Raw genomic sequence first — 20,005 nt, 5'->3', positions numbered from 1 at the left:
CACAAAATTATGACTTAGTTAAAACTATTCTCAAAAACAGTTTTATATTCTTTAAATTGTAAAATAGTTTCCTAATTTTAAAAATATGTTTAGCAAACTTCTAGCATAAATAGTTTTTTGAGAATTGATTCTAAAAACAAGTTGTTTTTTAAAAAGCGAGGTTGAGTAGGGTAACACCTAGAGGGTGGGGATTGGTGTGGGTGGTGAATGTGCATATTTAAAAATTTTGGAGATGATCAGTTTTTTACCCAATTAAATGTGAGATATCAAGGATAATATATATGATCAAAGTAACTACAAAATCACATAAATAAGCAATGAGACACAAGGATTTTTTTATGTGGAAAACCCCCACAAAATTATGGAGATAAAAAACCATGAGTTCTAAGACCTCTAATCTAAATCCACTATTCAAGAACAAGTTACACAGATTTATCTAGTTGTTTAACCCTAAAGGCTCACTCTTTAGAACCTACAACTTGTTCCACGTCTGTGACACAACAACCTCCAATTGCTTCAATGAATGCACTTTAGTCTCTTTGAAGGGATGCAAGTCTTCAACCAACTAGATTCAACAAGTGAATCCTTTGTATAAGAGATCGAGAATGGTGTGGCTTGTTAAACTTGTTCTCTTATAAAGTTCCTTAAAAATCTCTTATGATCTTTAACCCTAGAAGAGTTAAATTAAGGTATATATGAACATAGAAGTTGTAGAGAATTGGTATCTCAAAGTTTATAAACTTGATTTGCATGAATATCTCAAAAATATATTGTCAAAGTCTAGCATATTCAACAAGAGTGCTCAAGTGCACTTAACCATCGCTCTAGCACCTCGAGTGTTTGAGCGGTCCTTGTAGTTTTTAACTATTAAATAAAATATTTTTTAATTCTAAAAAAATATATTAATCCTCACTATATCTTTTAACAACCTAACTTGCCTCGGGTGTTAGCAGATTGGAGTGTTGGCCGCGTCCATCAACTCCCTTTGTGTTCGCCGTGGGTGCTTGGGTGAATGCACTATAAGGTTAGGATATATCTATTTCCTAAGAGGTAATGTTTGAGGTCTTATATTTTATTTATTTATTTTATATAGTGAATAACACTTTTATGGAGAGTAATTTAGGAAAACTATTTTTTGTGTTGAAGTTCCTAAATAAAATTTCATTTTAAAAATAATTTAACTATTCCCAAAATTTATTTTTTTAATATTATTTTTGAAAACATCCCTAACCAAACCCAGGTTTTAACTTCAGCATTTGTTTGTTTGTTTGTATTTTTTCTTTTTCTTTTTCTTTTTTTATTGAACTCACAAGTACAAGATTCAAAGAAGAAAAAAAAATTCATGTGTCAAATTATCATTGTTTTTGAACAGCACAAAAGAAATACTTTGGGATCACAATAGTAACAAAGAGTGAACACTTTTAAACTAAAAAGTGTTTTTGAAAAAAAATTATGTTTTATAAAATTTAGAAAATACTTTTAAAATATTCAAAAATCGCTTACAGTAATTTCTGGAGAAACTTTTGATAAATGATTCTTTTAAAAGCACTTAAAAAAAAAAATACTTCTATCAAAATTATTTTGAGTAAAAACACTGCTTAATAGTATTGGTTTCGATACCTAACAATTCAAAGTTCTTTTATCAAATTTATATTTTAACAAAAAAAAAAACTACTATTTTTATTTTTAACTTGCATATCCATATATCATACGTCAATCTCTTTGACAATCCACTTCTTCCCAAAGGAAACATGTATATTTAGGAATTGATTTTACCCATAAATTTTATCAAAATTTTAAATCAAGCTACAAATTTTTAAAATTTACCTTGCTCAACTTTGTAACTCATCTCTTTTATTTGGACTTAGGAAAATTTTAGAAAAATAATAGATTTAAACTCAATAAAAAAAAATCTTCTTCAAAATTATTTATTTTATTTAATTTAAAAATATACGAATTTTAAAAAAATTATTTTTCATTAAATTTTATTTTTCTTTATCCTTTTCACAATTTGGTTTTTTTTTTTTCCTCTGCCAGACTCAAATTGAGCTTTACAGATCCCATCAAGTAGGTCAAAAATGACCATTAGCTATTAAAGAAAAAAAGTATATATTTGATATTTGCAATGCCAGCTTTGCACCTAATAAACACATGGCTTAGGAATATGTCCACATTCACTACATCCTTACATATGTTTAGTAAAGTAGTTGACACAATCTTGAACTTGGTATCTCATATTTTCATTTCCTTTTAGGGCATGTTTGTTTCTTGGAAAATTCGAGGGAAAATGCTAGGAAAAAAAATAGAGAGGAAAAATAAAAAAGAAAAGAAAATGTAAAAGAAATAAAAATAAAAATAAATTAAAGTATATAAATTATTTTTATATACTTCTTCAAACTCATTTCACTTATTACCCTACATTATATAAAGATTAAATAATTTTAAAATATATAAAATTTAACTAATTTTAATTATATTTATATATTTACAGTGAAAGCAAACATGAAAAAACCATTTTTCTTATTAATTTTTTCTTAGTATTTTTTGGGAACAACTATAGCTTTAACGTTTTTCTCCATAGAAACTCAGTCGGTTTCTTATGTAAAATATTGGTTAGTTTGAGATGAATCTTCCATTTGATACACTTTTCACGGTATCCTCCATGGATTAGAGGAAAAAGTTAATTAGGTAAATGTAGTTTAAAGCCATGAAGGTTGATCGGGCCTAAACCGATTTAAAATAAAATGATAATGAAGATTTGAGAATTATTTCTTTTACATGTTAAATTATACTTTTTGGATAAATATTTTATTAAAAGTTGTGGTTCCTTTAAAATAATTTTAAGGTATTTGATAAAATTTAATACTTATTACTTAATGACTTAAATTGATTTTAAGTTAAATTGTTCTTAAGTGTTAACTTAAAACTTATTACTTATTTTTTATTAAGGTTGTTTGGTAAAATTAACTTAAAATTTATTTTAAGTTATTAAATTGACATATTTATTCCATTAATTGTAATTAATGTTTATTATTAAAAAATTTAATTAATTTTTATTTTCATTAATTTTAAACAATAAATTTGTTTATTAAACATCCATATTTAAAGTACTGTAGATTTATAATATAACTTTAAAATATTTACTATAGAAAATGAGTTATAGATATTGAGTCATGGTTATTAAATATATTCTCTTTAGATGTGAGCAAATAAGATAAAATAAGAAAATTGAGATTAAGAATAAATTGACTATTTTAACTTAATACTTAACATCATTTTTAATTTTAAGTTTTGATATTAAGTTATTTTATCAAACATGTTTATTAAGTCATTAAATTGTTAAGTTGTTTTACCAAATACTTTTTAAATTTGAAATAGCTTTTGTACTTTTTATATTTACTAGATATGGAGGTTGAAAGTAAAATTATAGTTAATGAGGTCAAAAGAATAATCTTTCTATCATTAAATTTTTATCCAACATGAAACAACTAGTCACACATGTGGGGAAAACATCATAAAGCTCTTATGAAATTTTAAAAAGTGCTTTTGACTTTTAACTAGTTGATCCAAATGTTGGTAGGAGGAAAATTTACTTTAAATATACTCATTTTTAATGTGAATAAAATTTTATGCTATTCTTTCTGTAAAGGAGTTTAAATATGAGTCATTTAAGTGTATAATAATATATGGACTATTAAATAAGGACTCAAATATATAGGATCATGGTACAAAGAATGTCGGGAAGTGAATTCTTTACCTTAGAAAGTTAGTCTTTTCCAAAACTCGATGATTAATCTAGCTTTAAGTAAGAGTTAGAAGATCTTGCCCAAGTGGGTTTCTATCATCGATCGTAGGAAAACGTTTAGAAGTGAAGTGGAAGAGATGCTACTAGCATTGCTATCATGGTACAAAATAAAGAAACCAAGGTATAAAACAATAAAACTAAAATAAAAAGCAATTATATATAAGAAAAAAAAAATAATTGCATGATCCTTGATTGATATAACTTTAGAGACAAGCTAACCATTATTTCATTAGTATAGAGAGATCCGGAAGTAAGTGTTTTTGAAAAGAGTACTTCACCCAAGAAAAAGTTAAACCTCCTTCAAATGAATCTCTAGGCTTCCTTAAAAAGTATGAAACGTACTCTTGTCCAATTAATTAAGAGCTAAGTCAGCAAAAGGAGTTGGAAATTCTTTGATAAAACATTGCAATTACTTGGGGTTTTTAAACACCCTTTACATAGAGGACTCCTATGACTATGATTGTATGAGAAAAAGTTGTTAAAAATCTTAGACCCAATTCAAATGAAACAAGTAATGAATACACACACAAAAAGTAGAAATCATTTAGAATTAGAATTAGAAATCAAAATAGCACCCATCTTAAGTTAAGTTGAAATTGGACTTGAATGACCAAACAAATTTGGTGAGAAGCCTCCTTTTTGCATAAGTTTTGGTTGCTCCATGTGCTTTGCATGTGATGAGTGAACTCTTTCTTTCTTTCTCAGGCTTTTGCTTTCAATGTTCACACAATCTTATTTTTGTGGTTTGGTCCCCCTCTTGGGCATCTTATTTGGACCAACAATCACAAACGCCCATTAGGGTTTTTGTTTGGTTCTTTTTCTATTTTTTATTTTTAGTTTTTTTTATTAGGCATGGATTTATGTGAATTGGCATGAGGCTATCTCCATTCCAACTAGGATATATATATATATATATATATATATATCACATTGGATTGACCCTATGCTGCCACGGAAGGTCATATAGTATGTACTCCAATCATTGATTGCTTACAACTTTGTTACAAAATAATAATAATAATAATAATTTTATATGAAATCCTTTAGGTTGTGTTTGGTTCTCGGAAAATACTAAGGAAATAAAAAATATATAAAGAAAAATAATTTTTTCATATTTGATTATCTTATGAAAATATAAAAGAAAATAAAATATAATTAAAATTTTATGTATGTTTAAATTATTTAATCTTTATATGGATGAGTTAAAATAAATAAAATGAGATTGAAGTAACAAATATAAATAATTTATCGACTTTTAATCTTTTTTTTTTTTTTTAATTTTTGTTCACTTTTTCTTTATTTTTACGTTTCCTTTGTATTTTCTTTCCCTTGCATTTTCCCTCATATTTTTCGGGAACCAAACATAGTCTTAGAGTTTTCATTCAAGTTAGTGATTTTATTAGCTTAATAAATTGGTAGATCGACCTTGTTTGTTTAACAAAAGATTATCAATTCCAACTTCATTACTTTTTTTTATTAGCTCGTGTTAAAAAAAAAAAAAAAAACCTATTCATTAGTTATAAGTTTATTTTTGTGAAGGCAAAGAGTGCATGCCTCTTTGCTCATTTGTTTCTCTATTTTATTGAGTTTAGATACAAACGAGAATACCTATGAAACATAATGTTAGGATTGTAATCTAAACTTGTTTATGAAAAGGGAAATACTTTCACACAAGATTATAGAAAGATTGAAATTTCATAATATCTTACATTGGTTAAAGGCATGATTTATTATATTATATATGTAGTGGATTTCTTTTAATCATGTAAACGCATTTTGAAATCACAAAGGTCCATTAGACTCAAAACAAACAATATGTACATATAAGAGAGTGGATTATTACAAAATGATATTAGAATGTATCCCCCATATCCAAACGTTCTATTATTGGAAAGTGTTATGCTACAGATATAACAGATAGTATAAATTCCCTTTATTAAAAAGAATATTCTATAAAATATTTTTTATATCTACAAGTTATTGGAAATATTTTTATAAATATTTTAGGTCAGGCGAGTTTATGATATTGAGAAGGACTTATGAAGATTATATGTGGTGAATGAAGATATGAGGGAGATTCATAAACATCTAATCAAGCAAGGGATTCGTGATTTAAGGTGTAGATATAAAGAGTGAAAAAATCTAAGATATTTCTTGATCCAATAGTTGTATCTAGTTTTTATCTCTATGATATTCTATAGTGTAGTGGCTTATGATATTTTATGGTATAATGAAATGAATATCTTATTCATGAATGTAGGCATAGTTAGTTGACTCACGATAAAACTTTATATATAAATTGTTTGATATTTATGTTCTTATATTAACACATTTGCCTTGAAACTTTAGCTACCACAACGTGGTGGGTTTGGAATGGATTGCCCCCATCACGACCTTGTCCCATTTATACAAAATAAATTTCATCCCAACCCTAATAAAAAAATTAAATTAGTACTCACATCACCTTGTTTAATTTTTCTAAAAAAAAATATTAATTTATAAAGAGTGAAAAAATCTAAGATATTTCTTGATCCAATAGTTGTATCTAGTTTTTATCTCTATGATATTCTATAGTGTAGTGGCTTATGATATTTTATGGTATAATGAAATGAATATCTTATTCATGAATGTAGGCATAATTAGTTGACTCACGATAAAACTTTATATATAAATTGTTTGATATTTATGTTCTTATATTAACACATTTGCCTTGAAACTTTAGCTACCACAACGTGGTGGGTTTGGAATGGATTGCCCCCATCACGACCTTGTCCCATTTATACAAAGTAAATTTCATCCCAACCCTAATAAAAAAATTAAATTAGTACTCACATCACCTTGTTTAATTTTTCTAAAAAAAATATTAATTTTTTAAAATTAATTTAAATATTTTTAATTGCCTAAAAATAAATATATTTATTAAATTCAATATAGTTTTTTAATCAAATAAAAATAAATACATAAATAAAATATTATATTTTTTATAACTTATTTTATTGAAAAGTATTTTTATTATTATTTTATATATGTTGAAATAGGAAAATTAAATTATTTTTTAAAATTAATTGCATATATAATCAAGGTAAAGTAAGACGAAAGAAGGTAATACTCGAATTCATCCTAAGTTTAAAGAGAAAGCCCAAACTCATGCCTAACCTATTTATTTTAATCCTAAACTTGTCCCATAATAGGTGGGACAAGTACCCAAAAAAACTCTCTCATAGTCATCTTGGTCGGATTGGGAACGACTCCCTTAGGGGCCTTCCTCGGGTGTCGAACAATTGACTTAGAACGGATACAGACAAGGGGAATTCGATTGTTTATTAAAACAAAGCATTGTGATGGTCTTTGCGAATGCTCTGATTTCTGCCCAATGCTCTAAATGTCAAAGTGAAGAAATTCAATCAAGTGCAGATAAACGGTGGGAGTAGCTATGACTCTCTTAAGGTAGTCTAATTAATAACGTGCATGAATGGGTTAACAAGGTTGTTACTATCCTTTTCTACATCCATCGAAACCACAACCAGAGCAATAGGCTTAGCAGAATCACCTATACCTATATAGTTCACCCCACAAGGGGTATGTGTATTTGAGTGGTCTATAATTCAAAATAACTTTTTTGTGTTATATATATGATAAATTTCTTTTAAAAAAAAAAATTACATGAGGGTTGATTGGATCTAAAAGATACAATATTTACGTGAAATGATCTATTGAACTCAAAGCGAACAAAATTCACATTCAAGATAGCAAATCACTACAACTTTGGAAATTCCAAAATGAACATAAAAAAGTCAATAAAACTTACAAAAATTCCTAACAAGGTCTAAATAGCTGTAAAGATACAACGAAGTTTTGTTTTGAGTAATGGATAGAAAAAACACGGAAGTCACCGTGTTTCTATTCGGTTCAATTTATCACATTTTCCATTTTCTCTTAACAAGTCGCTGTCACAATCACATACAACCACCTACCGACCATGGAAAAATTTTGAAAAAGAGAGAAAAGGTAACATGGGAGATAATTGATGGGAAGAATAATAAAGGTTGGGATGAGGAAGTGAGAAAGGATGGAAGAGGCATCACCGACACTTAGTAAGATGGTCCAATGGAGCCCAAAAGAATCGTGCAGTATTCAAGTGGAAGACAAATGAGAAAAGTGTTGCTTGCTTGGACGTCAAATGGTATTAATGGGAATCGAATTCATTTCATTATTCCAAGAGGTGGACGTTGGGTTAGAGAACAATTTCAGAGACTTTTTAGGAGGGTGTCACTCTCCTTTTATGTCCCCTCTTAATTTTGTCATAATGTTCTCGCACTTCTCCACATTTTTCGTATCTCAACTCAATCTCAATGCCACGTGGCTAAATCCGTAAATTTGACCTTTTATTTGGGCCTTCTCCCTTAACCTTCAAAAAAATCTTTTCCATAATTGAGAATGTGTGTCTCTTGGCCCCACCACCCTCCAATGGTCACATATTTCATAAATAGTTCTAGCCGCCCCGTCACCCTCATGTCTGCCCATGCTTCCAAGCACACTTAAAGTATTTTAAATTTATTAGGATCATACCAAACCAAAAATGACATGGGATGACATAATTTATTTATTTATTTTTATAACCGAATAACTAGTCAAGCTTCTAGAATTATCCACAGTGATCAAACCTTGAGGTATTGACCGTCCCACAACAAGACCAGCATCAGATAATGGAATGACATAATTTATAAGAAATTTTTTTACATATTATATTGTTCTAATAAAATCATTCAATATCATACCTATCTCATTTATATAAATAAATTTTTATTTCTATCCCAATAAAAAAAATTAAACAATTGAAGTAGGTACAAGAAATTCTTATGCTTGTTTATTCTCATTTAATTTTTTTATATTGGGATAGAAATAAAAATTTATTTATATAAATGAAATAGAAATGATCCATAGAAAACTTCCCATTATCATCCTAGTATATATATATATATATCTAAAACTTATTTAGTAAAAAAAAAAAAAGGTTTTTAATTATTTTATGTATTAAAAATTGAAAAATATTTTTTAAATTAAATTACTTTTAATTTAATTATATACATAATTAGTAAAAACAAGGTAAGATAATACTTAAACTTGTCATTTTTTTTTTATAAAAAAATAATTAATTTATTTTAATTTTAAACCCATCCCATTAGGGTGGACATATAAATACATGAAAATTTTTCATTATCATTTCTAACAAAAATTAAAAATTAAATTCAATGACTACTTCAAAAAAAATATATAAAATTATATTTGTTAATCCATTCCTTTCACACGTACAATTAAAACCAAAATTAATGAAGTTATAGAAATTGGGTTCTAACTTAAAATCAAAATCAAAATCAAAATCCTCTAGCTGAGAACTTTTTCATCTAAAAGTCTTTTCAACTTGGCTCATTCATTGAATTTGAATATGAATTCCAACTTTTATTTCATCTATTTGATATAACATATGGGTAAAAATTATTTCAATCATATTAACACACCATGCCTAACATCCTAACCATTATTCTAGAAGCTTCCGACCCTTCATTGGCTCTCCAATCACAATCAAACCAAACCGAGGCCCCCAAAAATAATTGTTATTTTCAGAAACTTTAACTGAAAATTCAGAATTTGCACCAAAATTACCAATGGGGAATCGTGCTGTTTGTTTAGCTAGAAAAAGAAGGCCGTCCATTGGTCCATTGGTCCATTGGATCCTCCCTACTCAAAATATTCGTCCAAATGAATTTGCTACCATGTCAAAGCAATGAACAAAGAAATTATCTATTCCACTGGGGCGGACAGGTGTCAGATGTCAGATGTCAGGAGCCACATCCACCACCGCAGAATGGCTGGGAGCCACGAGTTTTATCGTTGTTTTTTCATTACGGCATCAATTATTAAGATATTCAAGCAGTCGACGGAATGATAAGGATTAATACTTGGTAACCTCAGCCCGTCCTTACCTCTTTCTTTCCGTCCCATCATACGTCTGTCGATAACGACAGACGCACGCGTTCCTTCCTGTCCTCAGCCTTTCTCGCTATGATTTATAAATGTTGCTTTGTGCTTGTTAAGTCTTACAGCAACCACTTTCTTCCAACTTGTAAACTTTGGAGAGCCTCACATTGGATTAGGTGAGTGGCGATGACAAAGGTGTATCCCAATGCCACTGCAGCGAGTTCCGGATCGGAGGGAGTGAAGCTGTGCATCGGCGGAGGAGACCCGGCGGTTCTGACAGTATGGAAGAAGTCGCTGCTGTTCAACTGCAGTGGCTTCACGGTGTTCGACGGGAAGGGGAATTTGGTTTTTAGGGTGGACAATTATGTTGCGGGAAATAAGGGCGAGATCGTCCTCATGGACGCCTCCGGCAAGCCTCTTCTCACCATCCGCCGCAAGGTATGCAAGTAGTGTGATGTTGTTTATGGTTTGGTTCATGAATTGATTCTCTGTGATTTTGATTTTGATTCTGATATTAAATGGTGGTGGTGACTGCAGAGGCTGAGTTTGGGCGATAATTGGCTGGTGTACGATGGAGAAACTGCGGCGAATCCGCGGTTTCAGATGAGGAAGCATCTGAATCTGCTGAGCTCGAAGTCGCTGGCACGAGTGAGTGGAGGCAGCAGCAGCAGCATGAGGAAGGCGATGTACGAGATCGAAGGGTCGTACTCGCAGCGGTGCTGCGCAGTGTACGACGAGAGGCGGAGGTGCGTGGCGGAGATAAAGCGGAAAGAGGCGATGGCGGGAGTGGCTCTAGGTGTGGACGTGTTCCGCCTCATTGTGCAGCCGGAGATGGATACGCCGGTGGCTATGGCGCTTGTGATCTTGCTTGATCAAATGTTCAGATAATCAAAACGCTTCTCCGTCTGATTCTTCATCCTCCATCGCTTCTTTCAACACATACGAACATAGACCATGGATCATTGAATTGGTCCAAAAACGAATACCATGCCGGATGATCTACCTCTTCCCCTATCACACCAAACACCTTGATTTTGTATATTTTACTTCAAATGAATTAAGTAAAACAACTCAACGTGAGGCAGTGATGGATGTGAAGCAGTGGCCTCAGCTCACCTCATGCTAGTGAACTTTCCCCAACCTTCTTCCCCCTGGGTGGGGTGATTTTGAGTGTTTGAGCTTGGTCTTTTTCGTTTTTATATAAAAGGAAATCCTTAGTGGGACAGAAAAGGAAGATGAAAGGGCTCTCTTTGAAGCCTGATTCATTTAGTTCCAGTGGTCAAAACAGCTGGCTAAGGGCATAAGACCTGTGTTTTCATGAACCTTGAGTCAGAGAAGCGCAGTTGCAGTAGCTAGTCTTCAGCCAGCGATAAAGCAAGGATCCCCCACTTTAGAGGTAGCGAATGAACGCTCAATGCCCTCGACGGAAGATAAGGTAGCAGTTCACTAGGTTCGCCCAATAGGGACAGGGAAAGGGGTGTACCATGTATATATTGAAGTTACGCCGGGAAAAGGGAAAAACCAAGAAACATATGGTGTGTTTGGCCATTGTTTTCGAGAGCAGTTTTGTATTCTTCGTGATAAAAAAAATAAGGAATACAACACTTTGATAACCAAAAACTATTTTTTGTTTTATATTTTTTTATTATTAAGAATAGAAACAAGGTGTTTTGAGAAATTTTTTTTAGTTATTTCAGCTGTTTTCATTTGATTTTTTAGGATTATTTTAAAAAATAATTATACAAATATCTAAAATGATTAAAAATAAAACATTAGACATAAAACTTATTTTTAAAAATATTAAAAGGTATTTCAAGTTTTCAAATAAATTTTTTTTATATAACAATTTAAAAAAATTATTATCAAAATCCATTTTTAAGAACCATTTTAAAAAAGAGTTACCAAACACGCCATTGGTTTTGTAGCAAGCCTTGGGGGTGATGTGTAGGTGGGGACCTCCTTTTTGTCCAAATGCATCGCTGGGTAATTTTTGGTTGAACAGAATTGGATTGGCCCTAACGATGTCTTAACCTTTTCTATATTTGTATCGAACTCTTGACAGAGTTGGGCTTGGCCCAACAAATCTTCTTTGGGACGGAATCACTTCCCTGCCTCCCATTTTTTTCATTTCAATTTTATCGTTTATATCAATTTCACTTGAACGGCTGTAAACAAGAATATAATAAAGTACAAAGAACATAACCGAAAATATTAAAAAAAAAGAAAAAGATGATTGGGGTATGAAATTTTTGATATACTAACTCTTTAATGTTGTATTTTTCTATCAAATTTAATGTTTGAAGGAAAGTTTTTGTACAAGAATTCAAGTAGTTTGTCATTGCTTTGGTGTTACATTTTTCAAGTTAAATTTTAGACTATAAAATTTGAATTTAGTAGTTGTTGGTGAACAAGTAGCTAACACGAGTTGACAAGTGGGCTATTCCAACAATTTTCTCCTCTCCAAATGGTGATTGAACAAACCATCTTCTCCCAATATGCAAGATTTGCCAAGTAGAGCAAGCAGAGGAGGGTCAACCAAGCCTCTCTGATGCCTAAGTCAAAGCGAGTCCACTATGCAAAGCTAACAAGAAATGATTAGCATTGGGTTGATTGCTTAGTCACAAAGGGAGTTAGGAAGCATGGAGGGTTTTTTTCTCTTAAGAAAATGGGCTTGCTGTTGGGACTGCAAATGGTTTGGAGAATGATGACTGGCTGTGTCCATTTTTGTTTGCATAAGATTTGACTAATTTGTATGTCTAAACTTGACTACTCACTTATATTGGTTCTTCCCTTGAAGTTGAATGGCATGACCGGTTACTCTCATGCTTACTCTGTTCTTGAAAATTATCTATACCATATCAATTTGCTAAAAAACTGTCCAGATGTCTCTCCTACAAAACTAAAATCATGTTGGTTGAAAGTTTGAGAGCACATCACAATTGCCAGATAAGTGTTGATGGTATCAAATTTTCTTTTGCAGATTTAGATGCTTTGCTGATTTTCTTTTCAATTTTTAGAAATTCATACTTAGGTGCTAACATTTAATTAACCTAACATGTATTTCTGCTTTGGGACACAATTCCTATTTTTCCTCAAGCAATTAATTTGTGGTAGTTGATTTTTACATTTTTCGATATTCAATTGATGATGCACTTTTTAGTTGAAGAGGTCCTTCTGACCTGGCATGATTCCTTTTTTTGATAAAAAGAGGAAAAAGATTTAGAAGGTTGCTCCGACATGTTTGTTTTGGATTTTATGACAGAAAAAGAATATGAGACCTTTAATGATTGTGAAAGAATGGACCAAACAATTAAAAATTATTTCTTGTATCTTTTTTGGGATCGGGTTAGATCATATAATGGGGATGATTTTTTGTCATTATTAGACTTTGTAAATTGGATAAGCTCTTTGTAAGGCACAATAATGGGTTTGTGTTTTTGCGCCCTTTTTTGATCTTTTGTTTATTTTGTATACGACGTCTATACTTTCTTTCTTTTAATGTAATTCTTATTTACCTATCAAAAACACTAATAATAATAATAATTTATGCTCAAATTTGAGTAGAAGAAATATCATTGAATCATGTCCAAACCATTTTGATTCATTTGATGTCATCTCTTCTTTTTATACTTATTCCTAGATCATTGAATCATTGAATCATTGAATCATTTTGTGTTGGTATTTGTAAGCATTACTAGTTCTAATGCATATTCCAACCCACTTAGCATTAGATTGTTATTAGGAGGTGATTTTAGCTAATTAACCTTACCTTGCTTTGCCATTCCTAGGTTTCATAGATTGACATATGTCTAGTACTCACAATGGTACAACTCTATTCACACCTCAATTTGGTTGCTCCAAGGATCAAAACATTAGCTGCTCCTCTGGGTCTGGGCTCACTTCCACTGCCCAAATATTTCATCATAAAGCTTTGCACTCTTGGGTGCACCGTCAATCTTCTCTACCACCTTCTGTCATATCATCATTGACCTTATCAAATATTTTATTATATGAAAATTTAAGTTTTTCTTTTCCTTTCTTCTCCTCAAGTTTTCCTACAAGTACGATATCAATAGTCTCTTCACAGACACGATTTTCACAAAAAATATAATAAAAAATAAAAAATTAAGAAGTGAGAAATCGTCTTTTGAAGAAACGATTTCAAAAATAAAATAAAATAAAACCAAGTGAGAAATTGTCTCTTAAAGAGATGATTTCCACAAAAAAAAAAAATATATATATGTGAGAAACACTCACTTAAAAATACATAAATAAATAAATAAATAAAACTAAGTGAGAAATCGTCTTTTTAAGAAACAACCATAAAAGTGAGAAATCCTCACTTTAAATAAAAAGTAAAAATAAAAACCCTTCAAAAATCCACTTTTTCATTCTTTATTCTATTTATACAATAATACAATTATTATAAATATATATTATAAATTAATTAATTTTATTTACTAAATTTAATATATAAATAACATACTAAATTTAATATAAGATAAATAATCTATTTATTTTTTCTCTTACTTTGGAATTTAAAAAAAAAATATTATCAATTTATGTGAAAAATGAGTTTTAAAAAAATTATTATTAATTTATTAAATAATTATTTATAAAATACATAATTTTGTTTTGTTTTATTTTTTAAATTAATTTTATTATATAAATTTTAAGATTAAAAATATTAATCTTTAAATTAAAATTTGATTGTAAAAAGAATAATTTCACATCTTTTTAAGAGAATTTAACTTACCACAAAGCTTCCACTACAGTATCATATCATTTCCCCAACTTCCCCAAGTCCAACAATCTACTACACCCACAGCCCATAGGAGAATCTTACCTATTGCACTCCATCACTTCACACACTATTACACTGCAATTTTATTGGAACACTCAACCAATTTGAAGTCCATTTGAGGTTTTGTCATTTCTTCTTAAATATTTAAACACTTCACCAATTTGACTGTTACAGGTATTGTCATTTCTTCTGAAACATTCAAATGTTCACCTCCTATCCTTCACACTATACTTATTCTACCTCTTCCAAACTTCACTTACAATATAAATCGGCTTCAAATCTCTTCATCCTCATTTTCTTCTTCTTCCCTATTTGAAACCCAGTTTTTCACTTTCCATCTCATTTCTCTTTGGGAACTTCTTCGCATATCTCTTCTCTTTTCTTCGGACATTCACACTGCTTATCTTGAAAGGTAATATTTTTGCTTTATTTTTATTTCAAGTTATTTTGTAATGTATGGTTTTTATTATTATATAAGTTTTTAAATTTATTTGGATTATGTAATATTTGTTTCAATAATATTTATAAATTTTTTTTAGTTTAAATAGATTAAATCATTAAAAAAATAAAATTTATGTTATTTTATTGCTAGGTAATATTTTTGTCTTTGTTTTATATTTATTTTGTAATGCATGATAGATATTTATTTCTATATATATTTGTTAATTTATTGGATTTATGCTAATTTTTTTAGAATATTATTTGTTGTAAATTATCATTATATAGAGACGAATGGATTAAATCATTCAAAAAATAAAAATGATATTAGTTTATTTAATTAATATGAAATAATAGGATTATTGTTTATGTTTATCAATCAAATAATATGCATGTTTTATAAAATATTAAAATTAAAATTTAAAAATAAAATAAAATATTAGTAAAATGAGAATGAAAAATAATAATAATAGAATAATTATATATCTATATGTTAGCATAAAATATAATTTTAAAAAATATTAAAATATAGAAAATAGAAATACAACATTATCCAAAATTATTAATTTATTGCATATATTTTTTAAAATTAATGTTAGTCATAAATCAATAAAAAAATTGTTGTAAAACAGTGAGATGTAAAAATACAAATATAAATAAAAGTATAAATAAAACTAAAATGTTATTTGATTTATTTAAATGGACATTTAAATGTATGTAATATATATATAAGTAATTGTGTATAAACCATGAGTGTTAAATGTATATAATATGTAAATGTACATTTAAAATGTTAAATAGTAACGGTATATTTAAATGTATATAATATATATTTAAATATTAAAAGTATATAATAAGTAAATTTATATTTAAAATGTTATATTATATACATTTAAATATCCATTTTAAAAAGAACAAAAAGATATAGTTGTAAAATGTTAGAATATAATAAAATAAAATAAATGAATTTAGTAATGTTTGTTAGTATTAAATTATTTTTTTGTATATGGAAATATTTACAAATAATAATCAAAGGAAATTTTTCAAAAGAAGAAGGTAGGTTCTTTTGATAATCATTAAAAGTTCTACTACAATATCTACAAAGTTTTTCTTCTCCTATATTAATTACTAAACTCAAATAGAATTTTTAGGATTAGAATTAGAGGATGGACAAATAAAATTGCTTGTTCGTCTAGTAATGTTGGATTACTAAATTCCTTTAACATTATATTTACTAACTTTGAGTTATAAAAGTTTTATATCGAATTAAAGTGTGAACACATTTATTGCTAACATTAAAATAAAGGTTTTTTAATCTATTTGCATTTCTTAATTGTTCTGAGTAGTCATGAATTATGCCATCCTTTTGTGCCTCTACTTTGTTAATTTGATGAGATGTTACAATTCCCTGATCCATGAGCTACGGTACTAAATCAAAATTTTCTCTATTTATAATAGACATATTTACATAAGCTAAATATATAACAAAGAATGTAATGCCATTTGAACTAAAAAATGCTCCTCAGATATTCCAACGAATGATGGATATTATTTTTGGTAAATATTCTTTTGTTCTTGTATGTATTGATGATATTCTTGTTTTGTTATATATAATAAAATAAAATAAACTGAATTTAGTAATGGTTGTTAGTATTAAATTATTTTTTGTATATAATATTATTTAAAAAATTATTAAAATATGAGAAATAGAAATAGAAATAAAACAAAATTGTTATTTCATTTATTTGAATGTAGATAATATAACAATAAAAATAGTAGTCGTGTATTATTATTTTTGAAAAGTATGACTTTTAAAAAATAGATTTAGTAATGGACAATGCACTATAATATTAGTAAAATAGATTTACAAAATACATATTTGTTATATGGTGTATCAATCATTGTCATAAAGTTTATTGATGATAACACTTTGTTGATATTTTAAATAGGTTTGATAATGGATGGTTACACCACAGTGTTGTGTTATACTAGTGGTGAAATTATTGATTGTGAATTTAAGGTATGTTATAATCGTCCTCTTGAGAAAGGTATTTCAATCAATAGTATGATAACATTTGATGAGTTAGAAACAAAATTGTGTCATGCTCTAAATATTAATTGTACTTAGACCAAGTTAAATATAGTGTTTCGATATCAGTTCCCTTTCCAAATGGAATGGGTACTGTTAATTATGTCCCTTTACCTATTTGAGATAATGGTGACGTGAGCATAATATTTACTATTATCGTACAATCTGCTCCTCCAAATACTATTGAAATATATCGTCAAACTTTTTCAATTGATCATCACTCCATGCCAAGTAGTTTTACTACCCTAATGCATATTGAAGGTGTAGGTCCAAGTCAACAAATGGTAGAAAAGAACACCTCTTCCCCTATGTATATGCAAAGTTATGATAATGACATGGAACCTATAGTTAGGGTATATTTGGTGCGGGTCATTGATTCAATTGTAATAATAGTTGAAAATTATATTGATATTTTACTTGGAAATGATAGTGACAATGTAGAGTTATTTGATGAAGATGATGGTAATAAGAATATTATGGACATGGAGGATAATGAAAATATAGAAAATGATACATCATTGCTAGGTGGTGGTGAACATGATGTCCCTTCCCCAATATTTAGAAAATTGAATTGGGATGTAATTAACTCTATGGCTGACAAGGATTTGACAGCATGCACTAGCTTATGGAATGAATCAGATGAATTATTTAAGGGTTTGTGGTTTGAGAGTAAGGTAAACTTACAATATGCTGTTAAACATTATTCCATATGTAGGAATCAACATTTGATTGTTATTGAATCTAAGCTAGATATGTGGGTTGTAAAGTGCAAAAAGTGGTATGAGGGTTGTAATATGAGGCTTCGTGCATGTCGTCGTAAATCTCATGGTTTGTTTGAGATAACAAAATACACAGGTCCTCACACTTGTGTTTACCCTAAACTATCACAAGACCACTCACAATTACACTCCACATTCATTGCACGAGAAGTTCAACATGTACTCCAAAGTGATCATACAATTTCAATTGCTACATTACATCAAATAGTGAAAGATAAATTTGGTTATAATGTTCATTACAAAAGGATTTGGTAATCAAAGAGGAAAACAATCATAAGGATATTTGGTGATTGGGATGAATCTTACCAAGTTTTACCTAGGTGGATGAATATTGTTAAACTTACTAACCCTGGGACTAAGGTTGTTTGGAAGACATCAGTACTAGCAGGTTGCAATGGAAATGTACGTTTTATGTGTGTGTTCTAGGCTTTTGGGGCATGTGTTGAAGAATTTAAGCATTGTAGACTAGTAATACAAATAGATGGTACTTTTTATATGGAAAATACATAGGGAAACTTTTGATTGCAACATCAATCGATGCTAATGGTCATATCTTCCCTCTTGCATTTGCAATAGTTGAAGAAGAATCATCGAATAGTTGGTATTGGTTTATTTATATATTAAGGAGTCAAGTCACGCAAAGAGAAGACATATGTCTCATTTATGATCGTTATGTAGGAATACAAGTCGCCATTAGGGATTTTAGTGTTGGATGGAACCCGCCTTATACACACCATCGATATTGTCTTAGGCATGTGGCAAGCAGCTTCAATGATAAATATAGAAATAAGATGTTAAAAGACTCGGTGTATAGAGCTAGGTCTCAACATCAACCACGAAAGTATGAGTCATGTATGACTAAATTAAAATGATTATATAAGAAATATTTAGAATGGTTTAACAGGTTAGACACAAAGAAATGGACTTTGACACATAATGGAGGACATCGGTATGGGTGGATGACTACAAATATTGTTGAATGCATAAATGGAGTACTTAAAGGGGCTAGAATGTTACCTATCACTGCTCTTGTTCGGTTAACTTTCTATCGTTGTGTTTCATATTTCGAGACTCATCGAACAAAAATACAAACTTGAATTGCAAATGGAGATTTGTATACTTCCTATGCCATTAACAAAATAACAAAATATGAATCAAGGGCTAATGGACACACTGTTAATATCTTTCACTGTTCAAATGAGATATTTAAAGTGACAACTACTCCCCATGGGTTTCATATGGATAAAGGAAACAATATACAAATTATGAAGTTGAAAGAAAGAACATGTACTTGTAATACATGACAATCATTTGGTATCCCATGTTCACATGTGCTAGTTGTATGTGCACGTGCAAGGATTGATAGTTGGAAATTTGTTGACAAACATTATAGGATGGATGTATATGGTTGTTGTTATATACCACAATTTAATCCAATTTCACATTAAGCCTATTGGCCAGAACCTAATTTTCCAATTGTTCATCCTAATCCAACTCTAGTATGTGATAAAGGAAGACCAAGATCTTCAAGGATTAAGAATGAAATGGATTGGAGATAACCAAGTGTCAAAGTTTGATGTAGGCTTTGAAAACAGGAGGGTCACAATCGTCGAAAATGTCCTAACAAAAGGGAGTCTTCTAACACAACCGCTCAATGATATTGTAAGTTCAAGTTGAAAATTTTACTATTTAAATCAAAGTTTTTTTTAACATTAAAAATGAACATTGAGTTATTTCCATATAATGTCATTGGAATGTCTTGTAATAAACTAATGAAATTATTTAAATGATGCAGGGAATACATTCTCATGGATCCTGGACATGTAGATCGTTCTGTTCTATATAACCAGGAAGTACACCGATCTTTGCTTATATGGGAAGGAAATGATCTTGGAGAGCTCCATTGTCGATGTCGTGAAGCTAGTTTCTATCTTAATAGTATTTAGATGCACCATATTTGCAACAATTTGGATTCTATGGTGTTGCCCGATTAGGTTTCATTTCATTGGATTGACACCTTATTACAACATTTATAGAGAAATGGTGCCTTGAGACCCACACTTTCCATGTACCTCAAGGAGAGTGTACCATCACACTTCAGGATGTTAGCA

General features: G+C 29.5%; 1 protein-coding gene across 1 annotated transcript; it reads left to right on the top strand.

The window, feature by feature from the left end:
• The first annotated feature begins 9,532 nt into the window (after positions 1-9,532).
• On the top strand, positions 9,533-11,460 carry LOC100246087 (protein LURP-one-related 8). Its single transcript, XM_002269152.5, has 2 exons — positions 9,533-10,222; positions 10,322-11,460. Exons 1-2 carry the CDS (start codon positions 9,971-9,973, stop codon positions 10,670-10,672), a joined length of 603 nt encoding a protein of 200 aa, XP_002269188.1. The 5' UTR covers positions 9,533-9,970; the 3' UTR covers positions 10,673-11,460.
• Positions 11,461-20,005: the final 8,545 nt, after the last annotated feature.

Source organism: Vitis vinifera, chromosome 8 (genome assembly GCF_030704535.1).
Source record: "Vitis vinifera cultivar Pinot Noir 40024 chromosome 8, ASM3070453v1".
Classification (NCBI taxonomy): domain Eukaryota; kingdom Viridiplantae; phylum Streptophyta; class Magnoliopsida; order Vitales; family Vitaceae; genus Vitis; species Vitis vinifera.
Note: the sequence above shows the minus strand (reverse complement) of the source record. Positions and strands in the feature narration are given on the sequence as shown.

What these genes read in the sequence shown, in the direction of transcription:
- LOC100246087 (XM_002269152.5), top strand. Translation starts at nt 9,971, where the DNA reads ATGACAAAGGTGTATCCCAATGCCACTGCAGCGAGTTCCGGATCGGAG. An exon ending in TTCTCACCATCCGCCGCAAG is followed by an intron (nt 10,223 to 10,321) that starts GTATGCAAGTAG and finishes TGGTGACTGCAG; the next exon opens with AGGCTGAGTTTGGGCGATAA.